At 53.5% G+C, this 16,590-nt stretch overlaps 1 protein-coding gene across 1 annotated transcript in view; it reads left to right on the top strand.

Moving 5' to 3' along the window:
• CPT1A (carnitine palmitoyltransferase 1A) overlaps nucleotides 1-16,590 on the top strand; it is a 55,208-nt gene that overhangs the window by 24,899 nt on the left and 13,719 nt on the right. The window contains exons 4-13 of the mRNA XM_066252264.1: nucleotides 205-385; nucleotides 2,481-2,582; nucleotides 3,532-3,669; nucleotides 5,127-5,204; nucleotides 6,964-7,071; nucleotides 8,761-8,848; nucleotides 9,676-9,871; nucleotides 11,003-11,191; nucleotides 11,929-12,034; nucleotides 15,196-15,312. Coding sequence (XP_066108361.1) covers nucleotides 205-385; nucleotides 2,481-2,582; nucleotides 3,532-3,669; nucleotides 5,127-5,204; nucleotides 6,964-7,071; nucleotides 8,761-8,848; nucleotides 9,676-9,871; nucleotides 11,003-11,191; nucleotides 11,929-12,034; nucleotides 15,196-15,312 — 1,303 coding nt within the window. The remainder of the gene's footprint in view (nucleotides 1-204; nucleotides 386-2,480; nucleotides 2,583-3,531; nucleotides 3,670-5,126; nucleotides 5,205-6,963; nucleotides 7,072-8,760; nucleotides 8,849-9,675; nucleotides 9,872-11,002; nucleotides 11,192-11,928; nucleotides 12,035-15,195; nucleotides 15,313-16,590) is intronic.

Here is a 16,590-nt window from a genome sequence, read left to right as displayed (position 1 = left end):
CCCGACAATACACAGATTAGCCTCGGTGTTTTGAGGACCCATGAAAGCAGATGGGGCTGATCTGTTTCAAGGACAAGAAGAAATGTGCCCGAGTCTCTGTTGTTGGAACAAAGAAGCATGTCCCCCCCACCCCCACCCCCAACCCCCGCGGTCAGGCCCGGCTAGAGTTCCTGCTCACATGTGCCCGGCTTGTCTCGTCTCTAGTTGCGGTCGGGGCTACATGTCCAGCCAGACGAAGAACGTGGTCAGCGGCGTGCTGTTCGGCACGGGCCTGTGGGTGGCCCTGATCTTCACCATGCGCTACTCCCTGAAGGTGCTGCTGTCCTACCACGGCTGGATGTTTGCCGAGTACGGCCGCATGAGCCGCGCCACCCAAGTCTGGATGGTAATTGAGCGCACGCTGGGCGCAGAGCGGCGGGGGCGCGATGTCCCAGCCACTTTCCTGGGGTGGGCCCGGTGAGGGTGGCGGTGGGCGGGGGTGTGTGTGGCACCGGCATCGCTCGCTGGGTTTGGAGATAAGTACACACCTGGGAAGCCGTCACCGCTGTCGATGACGCAAACTTAACAACCCCTCCCAAAAACGATTCCTTCTTTTTTCCTTCAGTCTTAGGCCCTGTGTTGACAGTAGGTCCCAGGGACGTTATGTACTTTGTGGAAGTGAAACTTGGTCCCCTTTACCCATCGTACCTCCCAGCCCCGGCCGTCCCCATTCTGTCGATTCCACAGATCGGCGAGGACGTGGCACCTGTCTTTCTTCAGCTGCCGGGTCTCGCTTAGCCCAGGGTCTCCTGTGCGTGGCTTTCACTGTTTAAAGCAGGGGTCCCCAAACTACGGCCCACGGGCCGCATGCGGCCCCCTGAGGCCATTTATCCGGCCCCCGCCGCACTTCTGGAAGGGGCACCTCCTTCATTGGTGGTCAGTGAGAGGAGCATAGTTCCCATTGAAATACTGGTCAGTTTGTTGATTTAAATTTACTTGTTCTTTATTTTAAATATTGTATTTGTTCCCATTTTGTTTTCTGACTTTAAAATAAGATGTGTGCAGTGTGCATAGGGATTTGTTCATAGTTTTTTTTATAGTCTGGCCCTCCAACCGTCTGAGGGACAGTACACTGGTTCCCTGTGTAAAAAGTTTGGGGACCCCTGGTTTAAAGGGAGAAAGGTCCTCACAGGACATTCTCCCCCTTTAACCCGTGGTGACTTGGGAGTCGACCTCTACTTACCACAGAGGGTTGACTCACCATGACGCCCGAGTGTGGGCCCACAAGCTGTCTTTCTTGAGTGACATGAGTGAGTTCTGAACGTTTTCTGTTCGCGTCCGCTCGGCTGGGCCCCCAGGTCGTCCACGAAGGAAATGCTGCCCATCCACTTCTTGGTAGCTTTTCTCACTTACAGCCCCAGGGTTAAGTGGTCTCTCTCCCCCTCCCCCGCACCTGGCGACCTGTCCGACCAGGTCTGCTTGGTTCCCCTTGAGCCTCCAGTGATTCCCACCAGCTCTTGGCGGCGCTTACCCGAGAGCCACCCGTCTGCCGTGCGCGTGGGTGGGTGTTTGCATCGATTGCAGAGGGTGCTGGCTGGCTCGTCCCTGCTGGCGAGAGGTCTGGGAGGCGCCCCTGTGCGCCAGCCCACTGCACACCCCTCCACCCTTGGCTCTCTCCCTGACCAACTTCTGCTACCGTTTGGGTTAAGTTTTCTGATTTCCAGAGAAGCGGAAGCTAACACCTGGAGGAGGTGCTGAGACGGCTTCCCCTACTTTACAGAATAAGTCAGATGGTGTTCCCTAGGGTGGCATTCATGGTCGAGGCACAGTTGGGTCCCAGAGCTCTTCAGCGTCGGGAATCGGGCACCCCCCCCCCGACACACACACACACACACACACACACACACACACTCCCCGGGAGCCCTAGGAATTCCTGCGAGGTCTGGTCCATGTGAGATGACCAGCCACTACACCAAGTTTAGATCACTGCAGCCTAAAGCAAGGGCCGATGGCAGGCAGAGGTGCTGTCCACTAGGCTTGACAGTGACCGGAAGGGCCACGCCGCTTCTCCTGGCGATGGCGTGAGGTCCAGGCACCTTGGCTTCAGCCCCCTTTCCCTGTTGCCAGCGCCTTGAACCGATCCCAAAACCAGGAGCCTCGCAGAAGTAGGTGGGTGAACTTACCCCACGTGCAGAAGAGCAGCCAGACTGCGATGTCAGGGTGCTGGCCAGGGGGCCTGGCACCTCCTGGACCAGGTCGGACATCTCAGAGCGTCGTGCAGACCGAGGCCTTTTGTTCAGCCTGATTATTATGTGGGGTTCCCCGTTTCTTTGCTAGCTAAGGCCTGCGAGGGTAGGGACAGAAAATGGACTGGAGGAAAAATAAACCACCACCAAAAATTGTAAGTTGTAGACAGACCCCTGAGAACTGGTTTCAGATCTTTAACATCGTCTCAACTTTTGAAATGTACTTGTTTTGTTTTGTTTTTCTGTGTTTTTTAGGCTATGGTCAAGATCTTTTCAGGCCGAAAACCCATGCTGTACAGTTTTCAGACGTCTCTGCCACGCCTGCCCGTCCCCGCCGTGAAGGACACAGTGAACAGGGTGGGTGTAGTTCCAAGCCCGTGGTGGCTACTCCCGCGGAAACGCCGGCCGGCTGTGGGATTAAGGTTTATGACTGGATGACAGTTGTCAGTGACATCACCGTCACTTGGGCGATTCAGCTCCCAGCAGTACCGCAGGAAATCTTTTTCCCTAACGTATCAGCACCTGTTAGGCATATTTTTTTGTTTCTTTGTGTGTTTTTTTTTTTCAAGGCATCATATTTGACAGAGAAACCACTTGGCAAAGTTTTTACACAGCTTTATTGAGATAGAATTCACCCACCGTGCAATTCGCCCCAAGCGTCCAGCTCGGTGGTTGTGCTAGATTCCATCACTCACTGTTTTAAATTGTGGTGGACACGCACAGAACTTAAAAACGATCATTTTTAGCCATTTGAAAGTGTACAATTCTGTGACCTTAAGGACATTTGCCCTGTTTTGGGAATCCTCAACTTGGAAACCCGGCCTGGGCCTGGTGCCAGGATTGTCCCCGTCCCCTGTCATTATTCCGGTCCCTCCTTTCTGCCCTGGGGTCTGCCCCACACTCAGCCCCCTCCCCATGTCATCACACGTCACGGGGTCACATGTCGTCCTAGCGAAGGGGAGGATGGGAGCTCTTGTTGAGGGCCAGATGACAGTGAAAAAGACACCCTTGAAATTTCCTGGTTAACCAAACTGTGGTCTCGTCCGTCCGGAAGTCACTGTGGTGATTGTCTGGTGATGCAGGACCCGGGGGGCTCGTTCGGCTGATACAGGGTGGAAAGGTTCAGTTGTTTCATTACCAGCCACCCAGAACATCATGGAGCACTGGGGTCCGCCAGCTGGCGTGGGGACTAGCAAAACCGGCTTGGGAGGTGGGGGACGCTTTCACCTCTTCTCCGTAGGTGTCAATCTTTTCTAAGGAAACCGTGTGTTTTAACTTGGCCCCTGTGTGTCTCTCGTCACCCCAGTATCTGGAATCGGTCAGGCCTCTAATGAAGGAAGCGGACTTTAAGCGGATGACGGCTCTGGCCGAGGATTTCGCTGTCAGCCTGGGGCCAAAATTGCAGTGGTATCTGAAGTTAAAGTCCTGGTGGGCCACCAATTACGTAAGTGCAAACCCACAGGCTTTCCTTGTTCTTCGTATGAGAATACCGATCCGTGCCAAGAACAGCTGGGCTTCCCTGTGCCCGGTGGCAAGAGGGGACGTCTGGCGGGTGAACCCGGGTGGGGCCGGGAGTCTAGGTTCTGAGGAACAGCTGCTGACATGGTGGGGGGAGGCTCCTGTGACCCAGACAGAACCGGCGGGGGGCTATAGGAGTGAGCATGGCTGCCAGGGGTGGGAGAGGCCGGGGGGGGGGCGTGGGGTAGGGGACGTGGTCCTCTTTTGATCAGGGGCTGGGTGCGCAGGAGTGTTGGACTCTTCACCGGGGTCATACCTGCGCTTTGACGCTTACCTGTGTACTGATGTGTGTATATATACGTGCTTCAACACAACGTAAAGAAAATAAGTGGTCTCTTGGTCCGAAAGGTTGTGGGTATGGTCAGGAAGAGATTGCTGCCCCCTGGGGTGGGGGGGATGATGGGACTTTGTGCTGAGGAGTTAGGACAATTTGGGAGGCTCTGAAAGGGAACCGACCAGGATGGGGAGGTGGCTGCTTCCAGAGACCCGGGAAGTGGGTCAGGGGGATGTGGTCGGCAGCACAGTTTGGGATAGTCTTGTTTTTTTTTTTAATGTTTTAAAAGTTTTTTCATTGATCTGAGAGAGAGAGAGAAAGAATCATCAACTCATTGTTCCGCTTAGTTACACACTCATTGTGCTGCTCATATGTGTCCTGATGAGATCGAACCCAGGACCTCGGTGTGCCGAGACGACGCTCTATCCACTGAACCACCCGGCCAGGGCCAGGATAGTATTGATTTTTTTTTTTTTAAATAGGATATGTTTATTTATTTATTTTTTTTATTTTTTATTTTTCCAAAGCTGGAAACGGGGAGGCAGTCAGACAGACTCCCGCATGCGCCCGACCGGGATCCACCCGGCATGCCCACCAGGGGGCGATGCTTTGCCCCTCTGGGGCGTCGCTCTGTTGCGTCCAGAGCCATTTTAGCACCTGAGGCAGAGGCCACAGAGCCATCCCCAGCGCCCGGGCCATCTTTGCTCCAATGGAGCCTTGGCTGCGGGAGGGGAAGAGAGAGACAGAGAGGAAGGAGGGGGAGGGGTGGAGAAGCAGATGGGCGCCTCTCCTGTGTGCCCTGGCCGGGAATTGAACCCGGGACTCCTGCACGCCAGGCCGACGCTCTACCACTGAGCCAACCGGCCAGGGCCAAGTATTGATTATTAAGAAATGTCAGCAGACATTGATTACTGTTTTCCACTTGGTCCTTTTTTTTTTTTTAACCATCTGTAAAATGCAGGCGGTCTCCCTTCGAGCTATGTCATGACTTTAAAAAGAAAACCCACTTTCATTTCCTGTTATCATGCGCTAAATGTACACACACACACACACACACCCCCGGCCCGGTGTCACTCACCCCTGTTCAGCTTGTGTGTTTCCACCAACAGGTGAGTGACTGGTGGGAAGAATACATCTACCTCCGGGGCCGGGGGCCGCTGATGGTGAACAGCAACTACTACGCGATGGTGAGTCCCCCGGGCCGGCCGTGGAGGCCGAGGGCCCTGCCTGGGGAGGCACGTGTGCTTGACCCGCCCCCCTCCTGTCCTGCTCCCTCTGCCCAAGGCTTCACGCCCACCAGCCTAGGCAGGGAGGGACCTGCTTCCCACACCAGAGAACTGAGTGGATGTCCTTTTGTATTTATGAGGAAGCTCAAAGGCACTGTACTCCAGGGCTGAGAAATTTGGGTTACAGAAACGCCCCTGGGGCAAGCAGAATTCCTCCCGTCAGCACCTGTGCCTCTGCCTAGCATTTAACATTGAAACAATGTATTCCCAACATCACTGCGTACACAGCAGGGCCACCGCAGCGTGGTGGGAAGGGGTTGGGGATGGCGGGGTTGGCCAGCATTTGCCCCCTGCCAGCACGCTGAGCTTTGTCCTGCTCCCTGAGACGCCACAGAGTCACTGGTCAGGTGTCGTTTGCGTGGGTCTGGTCCGGCGAGACGTTGTACGCAGGTCTGGGGGAGCACCTGCCCTTGTTGTGTTCGAAGCCCCGCACTTTGGGTTCCCGAGCATCATTTAATTAATTAATCCCGGCGGGGGGGGGGTTGTTCTCTTCCCTTTTCTGGTCTCTACCTCTTTATATATTTTTCCTGATTTCTCTTGATATCATTTGTTGTTTTTCTTTTTTTTTTCTTCTTTTGCTTTTTTTTTTTTTTTTTTTTTTTTTTTGTATTTTTCTGAAGCTGGAAACGGGGAGAGACAGTTAGACAGACTCCCGCATGCGCCCGACCGGGATCCACCCGGCACGCCCACCAGGGAGCGATGCTCTGCTCACCAGGGGGCGATGCTCTGCCCCTCCGGAGCATCGCTCTGCCGCGACCAGAGCCACTCTAGCGCCTGGGGCAGAGGCCAAGGAGCCATCCCCAGCGCCCGGGCCACTCGCTGCGGGAGGGGAAGAGAGAGACAGAAAGGAAGGAGAGGGGGAGGGGTGGAGAAGCAGATGGGCGCTTCTCTTGTGTGCCCTGGCCGGGAATCGAACCCGGGACCCCTTGCACGCCAGGCCGACGCTCTACCGCTGAGCTAACCGGCCAGGGCCTCCTTCTTTTGCTTTTAACGTTCTTCTCCCCCCATCGGAATCACTCTCAGAAGGACAGAGACTCCCTGAGAGGCGGCTGGCTACTTCGCCTGCTGCCCGCCCTTCCTCCCTGAAGTGTCCGCTTCCCGCACGGGCCGGGACGCACCCTCTCAAAGCCTGGTCACACCTGTGTCCCTCGGCCTTTTCTTCCGGTCGTGGAAAGTGACACCTAGAAATGTGTCTCAGAATTTAGAAAGTTGCAGGCACTGTACGGCTCGATAGCCAAGGTACTTTCACCCTCGGTTACTTCTCGTTCAGAAAACTCCCTCACCACTCCTTTTATTCCTGTTTTTCTCTTGATGTGTTTTATGAGGCTATTGGGGACCAAATACTATTATCTTTCCATTTGAATTGTGTTCATTTAAAATTTAATTTAAAAAAAAAAATAAAAAAAATAAAATTTAATTTTAAAATAGACTGTCTCTTTTACTAACCCAAGAAGTACTTGGTTGTTTCTGTTCTGATATAAAACACGAACAGAATCAAACGGGCAAAGTATAGGAAATGAAGCGACGGTTTATCTTCCAGCCAAGCAGGTGTACGCGGACACCCGTGTGGCCGGTTGAACGGGGCTGACGCGCTCCGCCGTGTGTCACGCTGGCCGTCATGCGCGAACGCGCCCCTCTGCTGACACGGGCTCTGTTTCAGGATCTGCTGTACGTGGTGCCCACGCACATCCAGGCAGCGAGGGCCGGCAACGCCATCCACGCCATCCTGCTCTACAGACGCAAGCTGGACCGGGAGGAACTCAAACCAGTGAGCCAACACACTGCTTTTATTCAGAAAAGTTCTTTGAAAAACAGTTTGATTGAGGTGTGACTGATTGTGTGCGCCTGAAGTGGGCAGTGTCAAGTTCTGACCAGTACATATGTGCTCATTACACACTCGGGACAGTGGGCACACCCCCTCCCCCCGGAGCTCCTCGTGCCCCTTTGTGATCTCCGCTTCTCCTGTCCCTGTCCCTGTCCCTTTCTGCGCCCTCTCCCCATCCATCACCCACCAGGTAACCCCGACCCATTTAGGCCAGGGGTCCCCAAACTGCGGCCCCCTGAGGCCATTTACCCGCCCCCGCCGCACTTCCGGAAGGGGCACCTCTTTCATTGGTGGTCAGTGCGAGTACAGTACTACTTCCGGTGACACGGGATTTATGCGTCACAGCTCTGGAAGCGCATCATATCACTTGTTAGGGCTAGCATGGAACCGGACATTGACCATCTCATTAGCCGAAAGCAGGCCCATAGTTCCCATTGAAATACTGGTCAGTTTGTTGATTTAAATTTACTTGTTCTTTATTTTAAATATTGTATTTGTTCCTGTTTTGTTTTTTTACTTTAAAATAAGATATGTGCAGCCTGGCCTGTGGTGGCGCAGTGGATAAAGCGTCGACCTGGAAATGCTGAGGTCGCTGGTTCGAAACCCTGGGCTTGCCTGGTCAAGGCACATAGGGGAGTTGATGCTTCCAGCTCCTCCTCTCTCCTCTCTGTCTCTCTCTCTCCCCTTCTCTCTCCTCTCTAAAAATGAATAAATAAAAAAAAATAAACAAGAAAAAAAAAAAGATATGTGCAGTGTGCATAGGGATTTGTTCATAGGTTTTTTTATAGTCCGGCCCTCCAACGGTCTGAGGGACAGTGAACTGGCCCCCTGTGTAAAAAGTTTGGGGACCCTTGATTTAGGCTGTCACTCTAGGCTATTTTGCATTTTCTGAAGTTTTATGTAAATGGGATCACACCGGGATGCACTTTTTTGGGTCTGGACATGTCTGATGTACTTTTTAATTTGCTCCTTGAAGAAACTCTTGTCTACTTTTTTTTTTGAGAGGAGAGAGAGAGAGAGAAAGATGAAAGAGACAGAGAGGAAGAGAAAGAGATGAGAAGCATCAACTCATAGTTGCATCACTTTAGTTGTTCATTGATTGCTTCTCGTACGTGCCTTGACCAAGGGGCTCAAGCCCAGTGACTTTGGGCTTCAAGCCAGCGACCCTGGGTTCATATGGATGATCCCACGCTCAAGCTGGCAACCTTGGGGGGGGGGTCTCAAACCTGGGACCTTGGTGTCCCGGGTCGACGCTCTGTCCACTGCGCCACCACCGGTCAGGCTCTTGTCTACTTTTGAAGGAAAATAATTGAGCCGGTGAAGTACTCAAGAGGAACAAGACATTTCTTTTGTAAATACCCCTTCGGTTGAAGTGTTGGGTGTACTTGACCAGTTCCAGTGTTATTTAGGAGGTGATGACATGCAGAGCGGTGCCCTGCCGTGGTCCGGCAAGGCCCCGGGGCAGCCTGGCGCCCCAGGGGACGGCTGCTCTGAACAGAGTTCGGGGAAGATGGAGCCGGGCCACGTCAGGTGCACGGGACACAAATCCGGCATGTGTACGTGTGACGTTCACACTGCTCCTCTTTCCCCCTCGTGGGGTTTTTGTTTGTCTGACACACGTTTCCGTTCCAGATTCTTCTCCTGGGGTCCACAGTTCCGCTGTGCTCAGCGCAGTGGGAGCGGATGTTCAACACCTCTCGGATCCCCGGAGAGGAAGCGGGTGAGTACGCAGCCTGGGGCCGCTGGCCCTGTCCTGGCGTCCTTGGCGCCTGCGGTGGTCGCCTCCTTGCCGAAATCCATTCCTAGGTCATTGATTCTTTCAGATGCCGTTGTCAATGGGATGTTTTTTTCCCCCTTAATTTCTCTTTCTGATAGTTCGTCCTCGGGATAGAAATAAATGCATCTGATTTTTTTTTTAGCCTGCAACTTGATACTGCATTTGTCTATTAGTCCTAACAGTTTTTTGGTGCCGTCCTTAGGGTTTTCTGTATGTAATGTAAATGTCATCTGTAAATAGTGACCGTTTTCTTTTCTTCCTTTCCAACATGGATGCCTTTTTCTTGTTCTTACCTAATGGCCTTGGCTGGGACTTTTAACATTGAGTCGAATAAAAGTGGCAGGAATGTGCCCCACCACAACCAAGCCCATGTAAGACGAGCCCACAGCTGACACACTCACCGGTGGGAACCTGAGAGCTTTTCCCCTAAGACCAGGCACGAGAGACCGTCTCTTAAATCCCTGCACATCCGTAGGAGGGACGCGGCTGCCAGCCCCGTTTCGCAGATGAGAAAGGGAGGCTTAGAAAGGGTTAAAATCACTGGTATGCACAGTCTGTGAGGGGCCCAGCAGAGCCTGGAAGTCAGGCCTGTGGGGCCGCAGAGCGCTGGGCTCCGACCCTGTCCCTCACCCGCTACAGACAGAGCAGGGGACGCGTGAGCCAGGGGGTCACGCAGGGTGAGCAGCTGGGGCCGCAGGAAGGCCGGGGGACTCTGTCCCCCTCCGCTGACCTGTGCTTGGGGATTTGTGTCTCGCCCGTGCCCCGCCCAGACACCATCCAGCACATGAGAGACAGCAAGCACATCGTCGTCTTCCACAAGGGACGCTACTTCAAGGTCTGGCTGTACCACGACGGCCGGCTGCTGCTGCCCCGGGAGATCGAGCAGCAGATGCAGAGGATTCTGGACGACCCGTCGGAGCCGCAGCCCGGCGAGGCCAAGCTGGCGGCCCTCACCGCGGGGGAGAGGTGTGTGCTCCTGTGACGGTGGCTGTGTCCAGTCTGTGGGGGCACCTCGGGGCTCTCTCCCTGCCCCTTTGGCAAGGAGGCGTGTCCGCAGCCTGTGGGGGGGGCGACTCCGGAGAGGCACCGGAGCCCGCAGTGGTTCCGTTTTTTTCCAAGGTAGCAGGTCCCAGCCCGCCCTTGGGTCACCTTGGCTGCCTCTGTGGGGGACAGGCAGGCGTGTGTGCGTGCGCATGTGCACGCAGGTGCCGGGCCACGTGACGGGGAGAGAGGCTTTTTCACGGGGCTGCTTCCTGTTTACTGTAGGAAACAGATTAAGTTCAAGCAAGGCCTGTGTTAGGGTTCACTTCCTGCCTTGTTTACAGGTCGCTCAGAGCCCTTGTTTGCCTGAGGACTTTGCTGGTAGGTGCTCAGAACCGGTCTCAGCCCCGGCTCGGACATGTCTGGGGCTGGAGGATCTGTTTGGGGTGTGTGGGGGTAGGGGGTCACTGTCCTGTGTGTTATAGGGTGATGGACAGCGTCCCTGGCCCTAACCACTGGCTGCCAGTGACAGCCCCCTTGTGGTGCCAGGCAAAGCTGTCTTTAGACTTTGCCTAGTGTCGCTGAGGGGGACCCTGCCATCCCTGCTTGAGAACCCCCAAGGTACAGCAGTGTGGCCTCTGTTAGGAGCAAGGTGGGATGGAGAGGAGCCCCCGAATTCGCCTCCTGGTTGTTCTTCATTGCGGATGTCCCTCGTCATGGGATGTCCCTCGTAGCGGGATGTCCTGTGTTGTTCATAGCGTGGACTTGGGCCGGCTGGCCTGGGTTTGAATCCCTTCCTTCCACAAAGTAGCTGGAACCTTCTCCCTGTGCCTCAGTTTACTCATCTGAAAGATGGGTGTGGCGTGGCAGTGTGGATCAGTGAGCGGTCCGTGGAAGGGGGCGTGGAGCAGGGCTGGACACCGGGGAGGGCTCACAGGCCCTGGCCGTGACGCCTGCTGCCAGACCTTGGTCAGGGCTGTCCGAAAATGCGGGCTTTCCTGAAGTTCCTAAAAACCCATGTGTAAACCATGAAAAACGATGTCATTTGAAACACCATGCGCACAGCGACGTCACCCAGCTTGCTCCCGGCTTACCTGTGCGGGCTCCTCCCCGCAGGGTGCCCTGGGCCCGGTGCCGCCAAGCCTATTTTGGACGTGGGAAGAACAAGCAATCTCTGGACGCCGTGGAAAAGGCCGCATTCTTCGTGACGTTGGACGAAACTGAACAGGGATTTGAAAAGGAGGACCCGGTGAGGTCGATGGACAGCTACGCCAAGTCTCTGCTGCACGGCAGGTGTTACGACAGGTACGTCCTCACCTGAGAGCGTAAGGGCTGACCCCAGCCTCCGGCACCTGTACCCTTCAGTCAAAAGCCCTAGTGTAACAATGTAACTTTGAATGTCCTTGTCTTCACCCAAACTGTCTCTGGCCTGTCTGTCTCTCTCGTGCACACACATGCGCACGCGCACACACACAGGTAAAGCGGCATATTTGAGACTCTTGCCCTGTGCACGACCAACCTCCGTTTGGAGATGTTAGTGAGGCGTGGCTGCCAGGGACCCAGGCGGGAGGAGGTGGCGGAGGGAGCCTCGCCCAGAGGTCGGCTCTGGGCCTGTGACAGTTCTGTGGCAGTTCCCTCCCCCCACACACCCCCTCCCCGGAGCTGCCCCTTCCTTACCTGTAAAGGCAGGTGGGGGTGCAGGCACACGAAGCCTCCCATCTCTCCGCAGTTGCCTATGCGCCCATGTTGGTTATCCTAAAACGTCCTGTGCTCCTTCTGGTCTCCTCAGGACACAAGTGCCCATCATTGGCTCTGGACCAGAGAAGGACGAGTGACTTAGAGTCCTAGTATGCCTTTATTTTCACGCCACAGAGAGTGGTTAACCTCCTCCACGAACCGTCCCGGGAGGCTGGGTGCAAAGTCAGCCGGCCCCTCCAGAATGAAACGGCGTTAGGGCTTTTGTTTATCTTTGTCTCTTTAAACATTGAAGTTCCATAAACGGTTTTGGGTTTTTTTTGGTTTGTTTGTTTGTTTCCGTATAGGTGGTTTGACAAGTCCTTCACATTTATTGTCTTCAAAAACGGGAAAATGGGCATGAACGCGGAGCATTCCTGGGCCGACGCGCCCATCGTGGGGCACCTCTGGGAGGTGAGTGTCCGCGGGTTTAACTCGGGTGAGGAGGTCGCTGTTGGACATCTACAAACCCCAGAGTGAGTGTCGCGTTGCGATACTTGTCTGACTACCTGGGAAGAGTCTTCAGCAGCTATTGCTACGGTGTATCAGGTTAAATCATTAACCAGGTGCTCTGTGTCTTAAAATTAATTCTTAAAAATTACCAAGTTACTTAAAAGCCACCACACCCAGCTTTTAAAAATAAACTGTGAGGACTGGCCCTGCTGCCCTTTTAAACTTTTAAACATTCATTTCTCTCTGAACTATTTGAACTGTTTGATGTTTGGTGGGAAAATTGACTAAAGGTCTTGTTTTCTCCACTCACCTGTCGGGCTCTTGTTTGAAGAAGTTGCTAAACTCTGGGATCAGTGGTGGACTTGACCCAAAATTCTGTATTCTTTTGTTTTGGTGAGACTTTTTTTTTTTGAGACAGAGACAGAGAGAGGGGCAGATAGGGATAGACAGACAGGAAGGGAGAGAGATGAGAAGCATCAATTCTTCATTGTGGCTTTTTAGTTCTTCATTGATTGCTTCTCTATGTGCCTTGCCTGGGGGGAGGGCTACAGCAGAGTGAGTGACCCCTTGCTCAAGCCAGCGACCATGGGGTCATCATATCTATGATCCCATGCTCAAGCCAGCAACCCCCGCACTCAAGCCGATGACCTTGGGGTTTCAAACCTGGGTCCTCTGAACCCCAGTCTGATGCTCTATTCACTGCGCCACCGCCTGGGCAGGCTGGTTTGGTGACACTTGAAGTAACTGTCAAAGCAACGGCCCCTTCGAGAGTCACACCAAATGCTAAGACTGTATTTTTATAGTCTTTTATTTTGCCGCTGCTCTAATAAATGGAGTGGAATAAAATGACCCAAAGCCACTACCTGTCGGGGGGGACATGTTTCCGTGAGCGCAGGCCGGTTCCCTCACCGTCCCTCCCAGGGCGTGGAGCCCTGGTGAAATCGCACAGTAGACATACTGAAGACACCTTGATACCTTTTACTTCATTCTTTTTTCTTGAAATTTCTTTGAAGGCTTTGGCTCTGGACTTTTTTCATTTTTATAAGACTGTATCTGTCAGTTTTTACTCCTGGAGCGACAGAGACTGCAGGGCCTACCCTGCTTTCTTTGACGGGGCCTTTGCACGTGCTCTCTCCTCGGCCCAGAGCGCTCTCCTCTCCCCCCGCCACCGGCCCCTCAGCTTGCCTCACCTCTTCTCAGTGTCCCTGTCCCCCAGCCCTCTCTCAAGACTCGGTTCAGAGCCCTTGTGATCCCTTCCTTGACTTCTCTTGACTATTTTTTTCTCCAAACGTTTATTTGTTAATTTTAATGATAGAGGAAGGGAGATAGAGAGGAGCATACTCCTGCATGTGCCCTGCCCAGGGATCAAACTGGCAGCCTCTGCGCTTCGGGACGGTGCTCCTGACCAACCCAGCTCTCTGGCCAGGGCTGTCTCCACTTTTTGACTGCTATAAGCAGGGCTTCTGTGAACGTTTGTGTACAAGTTTTTTGTTGTTGTTTTGGGGTTTTTTTTTGTTTGTTTTTTTTACAGAGACAGGGAGTGAGTCAGAGAGAGGGATAGACAGGGACAGACAGACAGGAACAGAGAGAGATGAGAAGCATCAATCATTAGTTTTTCATTGCGCGTTGCAACACCTTAGTTGTTCATTGATTGCTTTCTCATGTGTGCCTTGACTGCGGGTCTTCAGCAGACCAAGTAACCCCTTGCTGGAGCCAGTGACCTTGGGTTCAAGCTGGTGGGCTTTTGCTCAAACCAGATGAGCCCGTGCTGGCCTGACCTGTGATGGCGCAGTGGATAAAGCGTCGACCTGGAAATGCTGAGGTTGCCAGTTTGAAACCCTGGGCTTGCCTGGTCAAGGCACATATGGGAGTTGATGCTTCCTGCTCCTCCCCCCTTCTCTCTCTCTCTCCTTTCTAAAATGAAAAAACAAAAAAACAAAAAAACAAAAAAACAAAACAGATGAGCCCATGCTCAAGCTGGCGACCTCGGGGTCTCAAACCTGGGTCCTCTGCATCCCAGTCCGACACTTTATCTGCTGCGCCACTGCCTGGTCAGGCTGTGTACAAGTTTTATGTGAACATATGTTTTCTTAGCTCTTGAGTGGAAACCTAGGATTGGCCTTGCTGGGTCCTGTGGCCTTGGTTCAGTTGTTGAGGAAGGGCAGAAATTCTTGTCCGTTCTGTGTACCATTCGGTGCTCAGAGAGGCTCTGGCCCGTAGTAGGTGCTCAGTAAACACCGTTGAATAAACAGTGAAAAGACGATCATCACAGCTGCCCTCGGCTCTTGGCCACTGAGGAGGGTCACTTCGAATAAGTTGCTTCACCTCGTCTCTTATTTATACAGAAGACCTTATAGCAGGGGTCCCCAAACTACGGCCTGCGGGCCAAATGCGGCCCCCTGAGGCCATTTATCCGGCCCCCGCCGCACTTCTGGAAGAAGCACCTCTTTCATTGGTGGTCAGTGAGAGGAGCACATTGACCATCTCATTAGCCAAAAGCAAACCCATAGTTCCCATTGAAATACTGGTCAGTTTGTTGATTTAAATTTACTTGTTCTTTATTTTAAATACTGTATTTGTTCCCGTTTTGTTTTTTTACTTTAAAATAAGATATGTGCAGTGTGCATAGGGATTTGTTCATAGTTTTTTTAATAGTCCGGCCCTCCAACGGTCTGAGGGACAGTGAACTGGCCCCCTGTGTAAAAAGTTTGGGGACCCCTGCCTTAGAGTCTAGATGTAAATATTCAGTAGGGTGGCTCCCAAGACCCCTGGCCCACAGCTGGGACCCCGAAGGAGGCTCCGAGCGGCCCCAGGTCTGGAGTGCTATGATGCTGTCTGCGGGGTGGTGGCTCTGGGAAGTCCAGCCATCGGCTGCCGGGCGCGTCCAGCTCTCCCCTCGGCTCTAGCGCGGAGACGAGAACGGTCTGACCTGTGCAGCGCACCTGACGTGTTCACCACGCTGTAAACCCCTCTCGCTCGCTCGCTGTCGGGCAGTCTTAACACTATCTCTACCGAGAGCAAGGATTTGTCTACTTGGGGAGGACAGATACGTTTTATGTGACACCATGAACCACAGTGTCGCCTGACTTCCCACATGTGTCCTTCCCCCCCCCCCCCAACAGTATGTCATGGCCACTGACAGCTTTCAGCTGGGCTATTTGGAGGACGGACACTGTAAAGGGGACCTCAACCCGAACATTCCTTACCCCACCCGGCTACAGTGGGACATCCCGGAGGAAGTAAGTTCAAGCGGTCGCACGGGAGGGTTATTCCTCTTGGGTGGGAGTTTGTCCAGCCAAGTGTTCGCGGCTCAGTTGAAGACCTAGGAGACTGAAATGTGTCCGCCTGAGGGGTTTTTGCTGGGACCAGGGAGTGGCTCCAGGCTCCAGCTCCTGTTGTCTTGGAAACCCAGGTGAATATTTCTGCTTCCATTTGAACCTCTCAGCTAAGATTGTTGGTGAGGTTTCCGGCTCAGCCTGAGTGGCACGTCCCAGGGAAGAGGTGAAGAGCAGACTCACTCCCTTTAGAGTTGAAATACCCGACAAGGCACTCATGTTTCATTTTTGTCTCTCCTAAAGCTTCTCAGAGAGAGTAACCCATTCTGTACAAGCCCTTTCGGGAAGGGATTTTAGGGTCGGCAGTACCAAATCCTAGCTCGTCTAATCCAAGGGGGAGTTCCTAGGGCCCGAGAAGCAATTTTCAGTGCAGAAAACACTGTGTCCGGGGCTCCAGCCTCACACAGTGGTGTCTTGATGCCCTGCGGCCCCTTTCTCTTGGAGAGCTACTGCCCCGCTGACTGGCTCTTCCCACTTAGTGCCCTTTAGTTGATTCTTCCACATTATTTCATGGCTTTTGAAGGAACGGTGTTTTCTTTAATTTTTTTTTTTTTTAATTTAAGTGAGAGGTGGGGAGATAGACTCCCACATGCATTGTAACCGGGATCCACCTGGCGACCCTTGTCTGGAGCCGATGCTCAAATCATCCAAGCTATTTTTAGCGCCTGAGGTAGAGGCTCCACAGAACTATTCTCAGTGCCCGGGGCTGACACACTTGAATCAATCGAGCCATGGCTGTGGGAGGGGAAGAGAGAGGGGAAGGGAGAGGGTTGGAGAAGCAGATGTTTGCTTCTGTGTGCCCTGACCCAGAATTCCCACCCAGGACTTCCACCCACCAGGGTGACGTTCTACCACTGAGCAAACTGGCCAGGGCCCCATTCTTTTCCTAAAATTGGTTCCACGCTAACCGCTGTGTCATAATGGATTTTATAAAACAAGCCCATGGCTTTGGGGATGGCTGTGGGGGTCCCATCAGGAACCAGACAGCCCCCGTGTCCCTCCCACCTGTGTTCCTCCTGTGTGGGGGCCGCACTGGTCATCCCAGAGGGCAGGTGCCATGTTGCTGACGCACTGCCGCCCCTGGATAGAATCTTTCTGGAAAGAAGCAAAAAAAACCCCCAAAACGTGCTATTTGTGTGTGAGCGGCAGCTCGGCCAACAGAGTGCGGGTGGGCATGCGGGT

The sequence above is a fragment of the Saccopteryx bilineata genome, chromosome 1 (assembly GCF_036850765.1).
Source record: "Saccopteryx bilineata isolate mSacBil1 chromosome 1, mSacBil1_pri_phased_curated, whole genome shotgun sequence".
NCBI classification, from domain to species: domain Eukaryota; kingdom Metazoa; phylum Chordata; class Mammalia; order Chiroptera; family Emballonuridae; genus Saccopteryx; species Saccopteryx bilineata.
This window is presented reverse-complemented; position numbering and strand designations above follow the sequence as displayed.